Consider the following 15,776-nt stretch of genomic DNA (forward strand, 5'->3'; position numbering starts at 1 on the left):
TACGAATATTTATGTGTTGGCCAAAGGAACAGGAAATATGGGGGCAGAGGGGAAGCGTAGCTGTGTGCGGATGTGTGTCTGTATATGTTTGCGTTGGAGTGGGTGCCTATAGTTTAAATAAAATCAAATGTATATTTACATGGCCATTGGTTGCCAGTTTACAAAAGTTTAACAGCAGTCACACTCTCTCACACAAAGCTCACACACAGTCACCAAGCAAAAGAGAAATTTTACATTAAATGAACAGTTTTCAGTTTTAATTACTTTCCCCTCAAGGCTGATAGACAATCAGTAAACAAAGACAAAATAAAAAGGATACCAAACGTATGATATTGTGTATATGAGGAAAATCCAACATTTTAGGGAATCGTTGAAACCAAATTCATATGGATTGTATTTCTCTTGTGTTTTGGAAAAAACACAAGAGAAATCTTTCTCACATATCGCTATGTGATGCTTAGTAAAATTCTTCAAAGTTTTTGGCTTTCCTCATATATAAACACTCCCACCAACACTACCCCGGTTTTTCAAATATAAAAATCATTGTTTAATACGCCTAAAATATCCAAATCCAAATTAATTATGTGCAAACAAATGAAATACCCACAAAACATAAATAAATTTTAAATACTCCTTTTTCATCCTCAACTCCATAACCATTATCATAGTCATCTATATTAACATCGCCATTTTTCATTAGTCATTTTATACGCTTTTAATATCCCTTCTTATTTTCTTTGTTCCTTTAATTTTCTATTTGTTTGTTTGTTTCCTTAGAAACCCTTTTTTAATCCGTTTTCAATTATTTTTTTTTTGTTTTTCGTAAGAAAAAAAATATAAAATTAATTTCTTTTATTTGTATTTTGTTGTTTGTGTTTTGTGTCGTTTTAGGTGCCGCCCACCAACACAACTAAACTAGAGGGCGAAAAGGTGATATTCTCATGTGAAGCTAAGGCTATGCCTGGAAATGTCACCGTACGATGGTTTCGTGAGGGGTCACCTGTTAGAGAGTTGGCCTCATTGGAGACACGCATTACAATACGCAAAGATGGCTCGTTAATTATCAATCCAGTCAGCGCCGATGATTCGGGCCAATATCTGTGCGAGGTAACAAATGGTATTGGTGATCCCCAGAGTGCATCGGCTTATTTGAATGTTGAGTGTAAGTAAATGTATACTAGTATTTAAAACTAGCAAAAAAATATTTTGAAAAATATTTAAAATATAGTCTAGATCCCTATATACAGAGAAGTCAATTTAATGAAGTCCGTCTCCGTATGTGTAAACTTGTTTTTTAAATTTAAAATGCTATACATTTGTTTTTTAAACGTTTTTATCACCAAAAAAAAAACTCCTCATAAAACTTCTTTAATCCTTATTTTATACCAAACTTCAAATTTGACTCCCTCTATATTTCTCTCAATAGATCCTGCCAAAGTGACCTTTACACCAACTGTACAATATCTACCATTCCGTTTAGCCGGTGTTGTCCAGTGTTATATTAAATCAAATCCTCAATTACAATATGTCACCTGGACCAAAGACAAACGTCTACTAGAACCTTATCAAATGAAAGATATTGTAGTTATGGCCAATGGTTCTCTGCTATTTACGCGCGTCAATGAAGATCATCAGGGACGCTACACTTGTACCCCCTACAATGCATTGGGCACACAGGGATCCTCGGGTCCCATGGAGGTTTTGGTACGTAAACCTCCCACATTTACCGTAGAGCCTGAATCGCTGTATCAGCGTAAGGTAGGCGATAGTGTGGAAATGCATTGTGATGCCGTCGAGGCGGAGGGTACACAGAAACCAACCATTAAATGGCAACGACAGGATGGCGGTGCCCTGTCGGATACTCAACGTAATCGTGTGAAAACATCTGGGGGTAATATTACCATTGAAAATCTACGCGGCGAAGATTTCGGCTACTATCAGTGTGTTGTCTCTAATGAAGTGGCCACTCTAATGTCCCAAACACAACTAGTTATCGAAGGCACCCAACCGCATGCACCCTACAACATCACCGGCAAAGCAACCGAGTCATCAATAACGCTACAATGGCTGCCGGGCTACAGTGGCGGTTCGGAATACAAACAAGATTATACGATTTGGTATCGTGAGGCTGGTGTTAACGATTGGCAAACAATATCGGTTACACCCTCGGGTAGTACACAAGTTACGATCAATGGCTTAGCATCGGGTACTACCTATGAATTTCAGGTAGTTGGTCGTAATGTGCTCGGTGATGGTATGATGAGTAAAGTGATGACCGTGCGAACGCTTGGTAAGTTAACAGATTTTAGTTTTATCGTTCAGTTCATTTTCTTCTCTCTTTCTCTCTATCTCTCTCTTTCAAAGACATTAAATATATGTATTTATATAAATGCTATAATATGCACCATTATCATTAAATAAAGAGGGAAAGGTAAAGAGGAGATATTGTGGTGATAGGTGGAGGAAGAGAAAAGTAAAGTTAAAAGCTCAGAAGCATAATATTTAATTTATAATAGATTTTGAATTAAAATTACAAATAAATAAATTTTCTGAAGTTTCAAAGTTAAAAAACTATAATTTTTGTCATGGAAATTTTAAAAAAGTTGAATTTATAAAAATTAATCAAGAATAATTTTAAAAGTTTTTTGAATTTTAAAAGCAACTTAATGATTATTGAAACTAAGAGCATTAAAAGCTTTTCAAACTAAAAACACTAACAACCTTTTTTATACATTAAATATTAAAAAAAGATCAGAGACTCTGAAAATATCTCAAGAACTATTAAAACTCAAAATAATAAAAGCTTTTAAAAATAAAAATAATAAAATCATTTAAAATTCAAAAGCTCACAAGCTTATTCTTGGTAAACGGAAAAACTTCAAAAGCTTTTTTGAACTTCCAATGATTTCAAAAAGCTTTAAAATGTAGTAAAAGCTCCTTACATATAGGTTCTTGTAAATGAGCAAATTTCAAAAGCTTTATTGAACTGAAAATTCTCCTAATAAGCTCTAAAATTCAAAGCTTTACAAAACAGCTCAACAACTTTTAAAACTCATAAGCTTTTCAAACCAAAAATACTAAAAGCTTTTGAAACACAAACTATCACAAGACTTTGTTCTGTAAATGAGAAAATTTCAAAAGCTTTTGCTGAAATTCAAATGGTTTAAAAAAGCCACAAACTGTTTTGGTTCTGAAAAAGCTCAGCTTCTTTTAAAACTCAAAAGGTCCTAGTAAAAGGTCCTTACATATTTTAACATTAATTTAAATGTCTCAATAAAATTAAACTTAGAAAAAAGCTTTTTAAATTTTAAAAACAAAAGTATAACGAAACCCCTCAGAAAAAAAATAAAACACTTATGCTTAAGAGCTTTCATTTACAATAAACTATATTAATTTGTATATAAATTTATAGCTTTCTACACTTTTGAATATCCATAGTTCTAAATAAATAAACCAAAAAAACTGCACCTCCCCACTAGAGCTCCTCTCTAACTTTCCCTCACTTATATTTATTTCTAAAACAAATACAAATGGAATTGGCTTCTAACATTAACTAAATCAATACGTATTTTTGTATCTTCTCTTTTCAATTTATTTCTTTCTTTACATTCCTTTATATGTTTTCTTTTTTATCGTATTAAAAAAAAAAAACATCTCTTTACTTTTTTTTTTTTTTTGAATATCAAACTTTGTTCACCATCAAATAAAAATCATATAAAATCACCTCGAAAAATATCGCTAAAACTATGAAAAAAAAACGAAACTATATAAAATTGAAATTTGAATTTTTATTTATCAAATAATAAAAAATTCAAATTCAATAGAAGATGTTCCGGCTCCGCCACGTAATGTCAAGGCTGCAACACAACCGCCAGATCATGTATTTCAACTAATGCCAGATGAAGCTGGTAAGAAAAGAATTGAATTTGTCTTTAAAAAAATTAAAAACTAAAAAGAAAAACCCTAGCAAATTAAATTAGAGTTTAGAAAACGAAAGTATTCGTCTGAAAATTTTACAAATTTTTAAAGCTCTTTTTTTTCTTTAACCAAAAAATAAAAGTAATAATCATTATTTGTTGAAAACGACAAGAACAAAGAGAATTTAAGGTTAAATAGAATATTCCGAAGTGACCTTGTTTAATTTTTCTCAGTTTTGAACCCAAAAAAAATAAAGAAAAAAATTAAAACACTCTCGGTATTCTTCATACTTTATGTTTGTTTTTCTTTTGTTGTTCTATTTTGTTGCATGTTCCTATATACCCGAAGAAGCATGCTTCTTATCTGTATCTGTAGGAATTAATTAAAAACAGTAAATGATGTTTACCTTCTGTTTAAACAACAACAACAGCAGCAACATATAGAGGAGGCACGAGGATGAGAAATGTTTTTAAACATTTTGCTGTTGGTTGTTGGTTGGAATTTATTTTTTTGCTTTTGTTTGTTTATATGTTTGTATGTGTTTTTACATGTATGAAAAAGACACATACATATGTATATGGTGACCTACAAATATGTACGATACATAAACAGCCGTGTTATATCCTTGGTGTATTCACGTCTCTCTATATGTACTACACTTTATAGATATATATACTTATATGTACATCTATAAATCTGTCTATTTGTATGTTTGTGTTAAAACTTAATTTACACATGGTTAAATGTACGTTTTAATGTTGCATTTAAATCTACGGTTGTGTTCTGTTCTGTTCTAGTCCGTTCCCTTCTGTTGTGTCTTTTATTTTGAAAATGTATGGGAAAAAAAAAGAAAATTGAAAAAATACCTCTTTCTGTTTTTATGTTTTTAACCTGATTTTGTTTTGGGTTCATTTTATTTGTTGTTTACACTATCTGAGTTAATTTATCCAAACACCACCTCTTTCCGACACTCTTGCCACCAACTAACCAATCAACCAACCAAACTAACCACTATACCACAACCTTTAGAGTCAATCCAACCAAAAACAAAATATAAAAAAAGTAAAGAAGAAAAAATATGAAGAACAAAAGAAATATTGTATTAAATTGTAAAAAAAATAAACCTTTCATCTAGTATTTGTTTAGTAAACAACATCTAGGGTCAAGTTTTAAAGTGATAGTTTAACTGTAGTTTAAATGTTGTTTCGGTGAATAAACAAATGAAATTTTCATAATTCTAACTACAATTTTTTTTTAGTTTTAAATGAATGAAAATAATATTATATTGTACAATGGAATAAATGTAATGTGGCCTTTTATTTCCTAGTATGAGAGGAAATACGAAATAAAACATCCATGTAGTATTTATTTAGTTAACAACATCTAACATCAAGTTTTAAAATGCTAGTTTAACTTTAGTTTAAATTAAAGATTTTTATAACAAAATTATCAAGATCAATTTATAAAAATATTTCTTGGAAATATAAAATTTAAACAAGCTATACAGTGTTATATTCGACTGTGCCGAATCTTATATACATACGACTAATCAGGCTCGGATTTAGGTTAACCATTTGAGGGGTGGTGGGTTAAATAAATTAAAATTTATATTACATTTTCCTTTTTTATATAAAAACTTTTCCGTTTTGGTGTGGGAAATTTCCTTTTGTTACCCCCTGGATACGCTCTTGCCGCCAATATAATGGGTTTTGTCGGATCACCCGAAATATCCATGTTAAATTTCATATTGCTAGAGGGTAATGTATGTCTCATATAGGATCTATGTATAATAATGGCTCGATAGTCAGAAAATATACATACTAGAAAGAAATTTATTCTAATTTTTTTCAATATTAATAAACTACAATGTGATCAATTAAGAGTCGAGAGTCATACAAATTTTTGCATTGATATCTACCGATTTTCCGATTTTCATAAAATTAGATCCGAGATTTTTGTGTACTTGAGAATTATTGATGTCGAATTTAAAACTATTATGATATTTACAAGAAAATAATGGACTTTAAAGTCCATTAATTTCCAAAAATTACTTTAAAGTTTAAAGTAATTTTTGGAAGAGGACCATACATATTACTTATATGTGTAAAATCTTCATATTTGTGTGATAATTTTGTAGGTTAACGGGATTTTCAGAAGTGATCTTATTATGGGAACTATGACCAATTAATGACCGATCTTCATAAAATTTGGTGTGGTCATTTACAATGTATTAAAAATATTTATGTCGAATTTAAGCCTGATAACGATATATGTAAGATTTATGCGTATTTAAGTAATTTTAGTAAGTGGACTATATGTGGGGTCTATGGTCAAATATGGACAGATCCAAACATAGAACTGCTGAATTTTGTATATAAACCGCTCTTATATAGGATTTTATTTACGATAGATTTACGATTGATTCTTTAATTTTTATTTATCAAGTCAACAATATGTGCAAAATTTCATGATATGTATTATCTGTAATGTACATATATATGTATTTAAAAAACCAGCAAAATATTTTTGAAAAATATTACCTTTTTTGGAGGTTGTCTGACATTTTGGGCTATACCTTGAGTTGTGCTTGAAGGATTTTACCTATTTTCAATTCTAAAAATTTCTGGTCAATAAGGAATAATTGGGAAAATCTTTATTCCCATACGTCCTTTTCTGATATGTTACCAAATGGATAACAAACTCAATAAACCGCGTACTTTTCACGATTCTATCTGCAAATATCTTAAGCTTAACGAAACTTAAGATAAACTACCTTCAGGCACAGCTACGAATTATTTAATTCAGTTTGAGCTTAATTCACTAAAATATTAGATCAAAAATGTTAACAATCTATTCCATAAAACCTTTCCAAAAAACTAATCTTTAGCTTCTTACAAATGGTTTTATTTCAAAATAATTGATTCAGAGGTAAATTAATTCATAATACTGCGAATGAGCCCTTTAAATGATTAAAATATTTTACAATCAAATCTAATCCAAATTGAATGAAAATATTTCTTCTACATTTATTAATAATTTTTTTTTTGGCCACATTTTTATTTCTTGAGCTAAATCATCTAAATTTAATATTCAGTTTAATGGCATTATTAATTCTCAAAATCATCACATGTGGTGTTCAGAGAACCAACAAATGCCTCCACTTTAATTCACTGCTGGTGTGGATTTTGTGTTGGGGGCATCTTTTGACCATACTTTTTCAAATATTAAAAGTAGTGAAATTGTTCAGAAAACAGGGACTGGGTACCCTCGCAAACCTCACCAAAAATATTTGCGTACTTCTTTGAGCATATTTTTATAAAGATTGTTCCAATAATCTTTATAAAAACTTTAAAGACAAAAGGTTTTGTTTGTAACATCCGAAAATTTTATCAATAGTCATGTTTATTGAATGATGTTTAGAATTGTCAAACAGAATTTTAGTAGCAAAAGTCGCATTGCAATTTTAAGTAGTTTATATCTCTCCTAACTACGGGTGTTTCAAATAGGGGAATATTACAGATAACTCACAAATTTCAATAATAATCCATTGCCCAAGTCTTAACAGGATTTTCTAACAAGAAATATAACTTAAAAATTCAAATTTTCAGAATTGGGAATTTCTGCAGAGGATATAAGAAATTATAAATTGTGATCGTAAAGTGAACAAAAGAAGTTCAGAATGTGGAATTTCAAAATGGGGAATTTCTGCAGTGGATATAAGAAATTATAAATTGTGATCCTAAAGTGGACAAAAGAAGTTTAAAATGTTATACGATTGAGTTCCGTATATCGTGAATGCAAGATGTAAAAGACAGATAACAAATAGAAATACAGGCATATCAAATATGTCTGAGATTGAATATTAATGACAGTACGCTAAATGAAAATCCTACATTAATGATGATTAACATATGTTTCTACAAATAGGAAACAGTTTTGTTTTGTAAAGTGCTTCATTCAGTCCTAATGACTTGATTTTCCAGTTGTGATTGTAAAGTTTTAGATCGGTTGAATTACACTAGTTTACAAGGTTTTTGTTCATGAAATGAAACATATGGGGATTTGTGTATTTAGGTCTTCTAACTTCGGAAAAAATATTTAAAAAAATCCTGGACGTCAAACTTTTGAGATATTTATTAAAAACGAAATATATAAAAATGTAAATTAAATTAGCACAAAAAATTAAAATTGAAGTGTTTAGTGCTCTTTTTATAATTATTTTCATTTGTCTCCCTCACGACACTTCAACAGTAGTCTCGTAGCATATTCTAATCCCAAAAACCTTAAAAATTCCTCTCGAAAAACTTCAAATCTTGATGGAAACGCTCTCCATGTTCGTCACTTATGAGTCCGAGGTTTTCCGGGAAAAAAACCACATCATAATATTAATAGGCAAGTCGATTTCTTTAGACCCCTTATACGCTCACATTATACATTCAATTTGGGCAATAAATATACCATTTTAAAGGGATTTATTCACAGAAGTGCAGAATATATATTTCATTGAAATCGGTTCAGTTTTTTAGGAGTTATAAGCGTTTAAAGATGTTACTAACACATATGCAAAAACGTGTACATGTGAACCTTAAGCTAAAAAGTAAACAAAGCAATTCATGTTTGTCCAATTTGTTGTTGTAAATAAATAAGAGAAACAGTTAAACAGTATTGATTTCGCTCTGATTTAAGTGAGAGCTGTTATAGAAAACAAAGAAGAAGACTTTAGTAATTTAAAGTCACAAAAATATATTCTGAAGGTGTTTTTTTTTATTTTCTAACTCCCATATTAATATGTGCAGAAATTTAATTGTGACGGTTTTCAAACTTCATACGAATCAATTACTTATCACTGCATGAAGTTTAATCAAAAATGAGACGGGTACAAAGTAAATAGATATTGCTTAATATTTTGTGAAATATAATTGCAAGATTCTTCAAACTTAGTCTAAATGGCTCTTTTATAATTTTGCATAATTTCGCTGAAATTGTTCGGGATTGGAATAGTGGGCGTGGCACACCCTATACAAAGTATATAATTCATTTCGAATATCTGTAGAACTATAATTGTAAAAGTGTTTAAACTTTTAGCGAATTAATTTCTTATTACTGTGCGGAGTTTAGCTGAATATTGATGGAATTAGGTTAGAGGGCATAACACCCAAAATGAGAGGGGTCGGAAAAGGAGGTGAGTCACGTCCCATACAAAGTAATAATTGCAAGGTTCTTCAAACTTTGTCCGCATAGCTCTCTTACTATTTTACACAGATTGGCTGAAAATAGTCGGAATTGCATTAGTGGTTGTGGCACAAAGTAAATAATTAATTTTGAATATCTGGAGAACTATAATTCTATAAGTATTTAAACTCTGTATCAATCAATTTATTACCATTCTACGGAGGTTAGCTAAAAACGAATTTATTCCTGCTCCCTGTTCGAAGTTTAGCTAAGCATGATCGGCTTAGTAGGAATGACCTCTCCCTTATAAAGTAAAGTTAAAGTAAAGATTGATATTTACATAAAAGGTTTAAAAATGGGTGCGATCAGAGCAGTGGAGTGGTATCTCCCACAAAAATTTAGTTAGTTATTTTCGAATATCAAGTGAATTCGAATATCAAGAGATTCTAAAATTTTGTATGTGTTATTTTCGTATTTCCATTCATATTTTTTTAATTTTACTAGGGTAGGGGTAGCGAAGTGCACAGGGTTATGCTAGTGAGAATGTAAAAAGTGAATTTTGAGGGATATATTTACACCCATCAGTTCAAAATTATGTAATAAATTCGCAACAATATCTCTATAATTTTGACTTTTCTTATTCCCCAAAAATTCTTGAACAACAAGTTTAAAAGAATTCCATGCTGCATTTTCAACATCGGTTAATAGACACTCAAATTTGGTATCAACCAAAATTTTTCTTATTTGAGGACCCACATATATCCCTTTAGCCTCAGAAAGACTCGGGAACACTTGCTGGTTTTTGTCTTATCTAAAGCTTTTACGAAATTTTTTAATGTAAATAAGCATTTTGCAGTGTTTGTGTTATAGGAGAACCTCAATTTGACTGAATAATTTTTCCGCAAATAAAACAAAAATGGTCTAAGTTTATTTTACACTTTCTAGAAGACATTTTAAAATAGTTTTTACTTTAGAATTTTGTATTTAATAGCGATTTATTAACGTTTATCTACAGGAAAGATGTACTTTTAAAGAGTATTTATTTTTTTCCCATTAATTTTTTTGGGAATTTGTCAAAAGAATACAACTCTGAAAGTATCTAGTAGCTTCGCCAGAGTTTTGAGTACCCAAAAACGATGTCAATACTTAATTACTACAATTCGATACACTATAGTATGCATTAGTAGTATTCAGGGCAGGTGAAAAATAAAAACCCATATATCTCAAAATTTTGACGTATAGGTGGGAAACAAAAAATGGTCAATTAACTAGCGTCCCTATATCTTCTCAAAAATATAAGTTTCATTCCATGAGCAAACAAAAATGTTTGATTTGTAAACTAGTGTTATTTTTGAAAATTTTTGAGAGCTTTCACTGCCATTTCTGTTATTAAATAGTTTTAGTGTTTGAACTTGAATTTTTGATAGATACTGTTTTAAGATATGGTATCGACCCAACTGCGGAATCAATGATAGAAGTTAAAATAGACTTCGTGCACAACATAGCTTCAGATATCTTTTGATATCTACTACAAATACAAATAATTTTTTTTTTTATAATACACTAATACAAATGAACTAAACCAACATTTCCAACAAGTTTAAACAGAAGATATCATTTAAAGCTTTTAAACTACAATTAAATAAATAAACCAGCATCACTGAAACTAACTTTAGCAAATTAATAACTAAAACTCTAGTATCTGTAGTGAAACTTTTTTTTAGCCATTAAAATAAATATTTTATTATTTAGTTTTTTTTCTTTTAAATAGAAACCCAATGTAGAGGTTAAATACATATTAATAATTTGTTATTTTACTCCAACCCCCCACCCCTTTTCACCTTAGAGCGTACGGTTTTTATTTAATATGTTATTTTGTTTTTTTTTTATTAATATTGTATGTGTATGTTGTTGTGTAATGCAACCCTGGATTTCGTGTACCTCTGGCGCTTACGTTTTCAACACAATTTCAATTTATTTCTGATTCTGTTTTCTATTTTTTCACGTTTCTGAATATATTTTTTTTTATTTTCATTTAAATCTTTAGTTTTGTTTCTGTTTCTGTTATTTTTTCTCGTCCTCCCATATTTTTTCTATATAAATATAGTTTTTTTTATGTTTTAAATTGTGCATAAAAACGTAAACGTTTTAAGCATTTGTTTATATAAATTCACCGAACGAGCAAAAACAGTAAAGAAATGAGTGGAAAAAAACGTCCTGTCTATGTAACAACATTTTAAGTGTTTTTGTATGTGTATGTGAGCTTATGTGCGTGTAGGTTATTTCAACATTCTGTATAATTTTTTTTTCTACATAAGGCAAAAGTTATTTCGTATGTGTTTGTGTGAGCTTTTTCTTCCGAACCATTATAAACGCTTTACAACATCACTGGCTTGTTTTGTTTTAAAAAATGTGCATGTGTGTGTTTATATATTTTTTGCTCTCTCTTATCTCATTTAAGCCAACATTCAGTGTTTGTTTAAATTTCCGTTTCATATAATACTCAGGCTTTGTAGAAGAAAAAAAAACAACCTTCTGCACCTCTTGCTCTGTTCCACCTTGGCTGTATTACCAGCCTAGCCAGTCTGACTGACTAACTGCCTGCCTGCTTTAGCTAGCTGAAATATAACGAGAACGTACTTTTCAAAGGCAAACTGAAAATGTCTCAGGAGATGGCAATTGTAGATTTTGTTTCCCAAAATTACCAATTTTTGTTAAAGTGAGAAAATACAAAAGACAAGTTTCCTTTGATGATTTAATTTCTACATTCTTAACTAAATTAAATATCCAAAATTGATAGATCCATGTCATCATTAAGAAGTTTCTAATAACCTAACTATATCAACATTTAGTACTACTGCAAAACTCAGTATTAAACTTTTCTCACGCTTGTGTGGAAAACCACACAAAATTAATTATTTTTATACATTTAAAAATAATAGTATTTCCTGCCAGATCAATTTAGCATTTTGCTGATAAAGAGATACATATTTAAAAAGTGACGTTGCTTACTCTGGTGTGTGGTTTTCTACACAGATATAATGTCTATGTATTTTGCACTAAGAACAGCATTTATTGTCATCCAGTAAGTTGTGTCTTTAAAAATGGTGTTTTATATAGGCGTACTAATGACCGAAATATGTATGTATATAAAATAAATTGAAGATATACTAATTTGATGACATTTACATTAAATCATTCTTTTTGTCTTTTTAAATTTTATTTAATTTAAATTCTAGAAATTTCTAATGAAAGTTAAATCTTTGGAACGAACGATGGTAAATATAATTTGTAAGATTTTGCTTACGTTCTATCTGCTGTTCCAAAGTAACACAATTTTACATGTACAAAACATTTATATTTTATTGGTTTTTTATTTCTTATAAATACAACAAAAGTAAACAAAAGCAGCTGAGTCCAGTCGCATAAGCATATCAGAGTTGTGCAAACGAATTTCCATACAATTTTTGACAGTTCATTTGCGAGGGTTTAAAAAAACACAGCTTGCACAGTTTGCAAGGCTTTTAAGCATTTACATGAGGATCCTTATTATGTTGATAGTGTAAAATACTTTGTAGAGATTTCTAAGAATTTTATAAAGCAAATAGAAATGTTAAGAAATCAAATTTATTTCTCTAAGTTATCTCTTTTACCTTATAAGATATGTAACTTTATTTTTTAAATTGTTCTCAAAGATTTTTTGAAATATTTTTAATAATTTTAGAAATTGTTACGAACAAGCTTCAAAAATTACTAATAATAAATTTTTAAATCGATTAAAACATGCATTGTACTTCAGGTAATGGTTGATAATAGTATTTTTTTAAACAAATTTCTATGTTTATCATTATTCGCGTAATTTTAACAAATAGTTATCTACGGTTTGAAATACCGAACTGATAAATTTACCTAAAAGGTAATTTGACATTTATTTCAAATGCATATCTACTAGGGTATTCAATTAATCGGGTTTCTGGTTTAATCGGTTAATCTTGCAAATAATTAATCGGGGTTTAGATTTAATCGGTTAATAATCGGTTAATTTTAAATTATTCGATTAACCGAATAATTTCTATTTAAATTTTAAACTGAAAATAAAACCACGAATTTTGTGTATTTATTTAAGTATTTTATTAATAACAAGTAAGATAGCTATATTCGGCTGTGCCGAATCTTATATACCCTTCACCAAATTATACTTCCAAATAAAAATTTTAAATATTTTTAGGTAAACACAATTAATTTTTTTTCCAAAGTAGTTTTTAATTTTTTGGAAAAAAAATTTTTAATTGTTTTTTAAAATTTTTTAAATTTAAATTTTTTTTTTAAATTTTAAATTTTTTTTAATATTTAACGAAAAAAAACTTTTGGTAAAAAAAAAAATTCGGGTTAAAAAATATTTTTCCGATTTTGACAAATTGTATGTCCAACTTACTATGGTCTTATATACGCCATTGCAAAGGTCTTTAAAATATATATTAGATATCCATATTGTCTATATTAATGAATTAGTAATCCAGATATAGTTAAAAAATTAAAAAAATCCGGAGATTAAGTTCTTTGGGGGCTTCGGAAAGTTGATTTCAACAGACAGACGGACATGATCCAGAAATATACATATATACATTATATATTAAAAATAAACAAAACATAACAATTCAACCAAAAAATAAATAGTTTTCTTTTGTTTTAATAAAACTCGACTTGGAAAAATTCTCACGCTGATTGTAGATGTTGGAGAAATCGAAAGTAAGGCATGATAAAGAATATCCAATATCTCAATTATTTTTTATTAGTTTTTTCTAAGAATATAAAATCTTCCATTATACTATTGGAGTCCTTTTTGTATTTTCGTCTCAAGTTATGATCGAAAAAATAGGTACATAATTTTACTTTTATTTAAAACGGAGAAAGAAATAAAAAATATATGTTAAAGTGCAAAAAAAATAAATTTCGGTTAATCGGTTAATCGACACAAATTAATCGGTTTATTTGTTATTTGAAAATCGGCAATTTTGAATTATTCGAACAGTTAACCGACCGATTAACGGTTAATCGATTGAATACCCTAATATCTACGGATAAATATTACCAAATATTTGTACTCCATAGGTAACTATGCACTGACAAATATCTAGTAGTTGAAATTACGATCATTATTATTAAAAAAAATCACATGGAATTTTTCAAATTTCTTTACCAATTAAATATAATAAACATATTTATCATACCCTTCGCCATGAGTGGCAAGTGTATGTATAAGATTGTCATATCGTTTGTAATTTCTACATTTTTCATTTGCGACCCCACAAAGTATATATAGATAGCGGATCTGGATCGTTATAGATAGCGAAGTCGATATAGCCATGTCCGTCTCTTTGTCTGTATGTTGAAATCAACTTTCCGTAGTCTCCCAAATAACTTACATACACGATTCATACATACATCAATATATTGATATTGATCGGCCCACAAATGGTTGCGATATAAGGAAATAACCTGGAAAACCTCGATTTTTTCCCTATTTTTGATATATATCTGGATTCTAGGTCATTAATATAGACAACATGGATATCTAATGATAGATATTTCAAAGTCCATTGCAACGATGTTTATAAGGTTATAGTAAGTTGGACATACAATTGGTTAAAATCGGTAAAATTTTAACCCGAATTTTTTTGCATTAAAAAATTTGTTTTTCCCTAAGTTCTTTTTCCAAATTAAAAATTTAAAAAAAAATTGGAAAAAACTTTTTAAAAAAATTAAAAAACAATTAAAAAAAAAAAATTAATTTTGTTTTAATAAAAATATTTAAAAAAAAAAAATATTTTTAAATATAATTTGGTGAAGGGTATATAAAACCCCAATTTTTTTTTCATTAAAAAAATTTTTTTCCCTAAATTCTTTTTCCAAATTAAACAAAAAATTAAAAACAAAGAAATTGGAAAAAACTTTTTAAAAAAATTAAAAAACAATTTAGAAAAAAAAAATTATTTTGTTTTATAAAAATATTTAAAAAAAAATAATATTTTGAAATATAATTTGGTGAAGGGTATATAAGATTCGGCACAGCCGAATATAGCTCTCTTACTTGTTTTCAGTAGCAATGACATTAAAATTATACTAAAATAAATTTTTTCTGTAAAAACATAACAGTCTTTTTATACCTTCTACGGGAATTTTTTATCAGCTCTTTAGCTTTTTAATCTACTAAGTTTTGCACGTTAGAGGTTTTTGACTTTGATATCCTGTATATCACCTTGTATTTTAACAGAGTATTTGCAAATTAAATTTTCTGAAAGCTTATATCTTATGTCTTCTACTATTCGTTCGTTTATTTAGATACCAAATCATTTATGATCTTTAAAGAGATTTCCGGAAGTGGGAGCCATAGTTCTCATAATTAGTAATATGGAAGCTAAGACTAATTATAACTTTTGTATATTTGAAAATTCGTTGATTCTTATATTTGAAGTTGATGGCCTAAAATAACAAACCTATATCATGAACCAATAACCTTGTAAACTAGAGGTATCTTAAAACGAAAATTAATCAAAATAGAATAACAGTCTATCAAACCAGATTACATTTATTATTTATCACATTTGTGAACAAGAAAATAACTGGCAGTTAGGAAATCTATGACTGTTGTATGCTTTTTCTATACTCATCGCTTAAATAAGCTC

General features: G+C 28.8%; 1 protein-coding gene across 4 annotated transcripts in view; it reads left to right on the plus strand.

Moving 5' to 3' along the window:
* Positions 1-15,776, plus strand: part of tutl (turtle) — a 235,531-nt gene that overhangs the window by 180,080 nt on the left and 39,675 nt on the right. For 3 of the 4 annotated variants that reach the window (XM_065500753.1, XM_065500750.1, XM_065500752.1), the window contains exons 6-8: positions 892-1,162; positions 1,427-2,290; positions 3,825-3,908. In XM_065500753.1, the coding sequence (XP_065356825.1) occupies positions 892-1,162; positions 1,427-2,290; positions 3,825-3,908 (1,219 nt within the window). The remainder of the gene's footprint in view (positions 1-891; positions 1,163-1,426; positions 2,291-3,824; positions 3,909-15,776) is intronic. The other variant, XM_065500751.1, reaches the window with a different exon arrangement.

Source organism: Calliphora vicina, chromosome 2 (assembly GCF_958450345.1).
Source record: "Calliphora vicina chromosome 2, idCalVici1.1, whole genome shotgun sequence".
NCBI classification, from domain to species: domain Eukaryota; kingdom Metazoa; phylum Arthropoda; class Insecta; order Diptera; family Calliphoridae; genus Calliphora; species Calliphora vicina.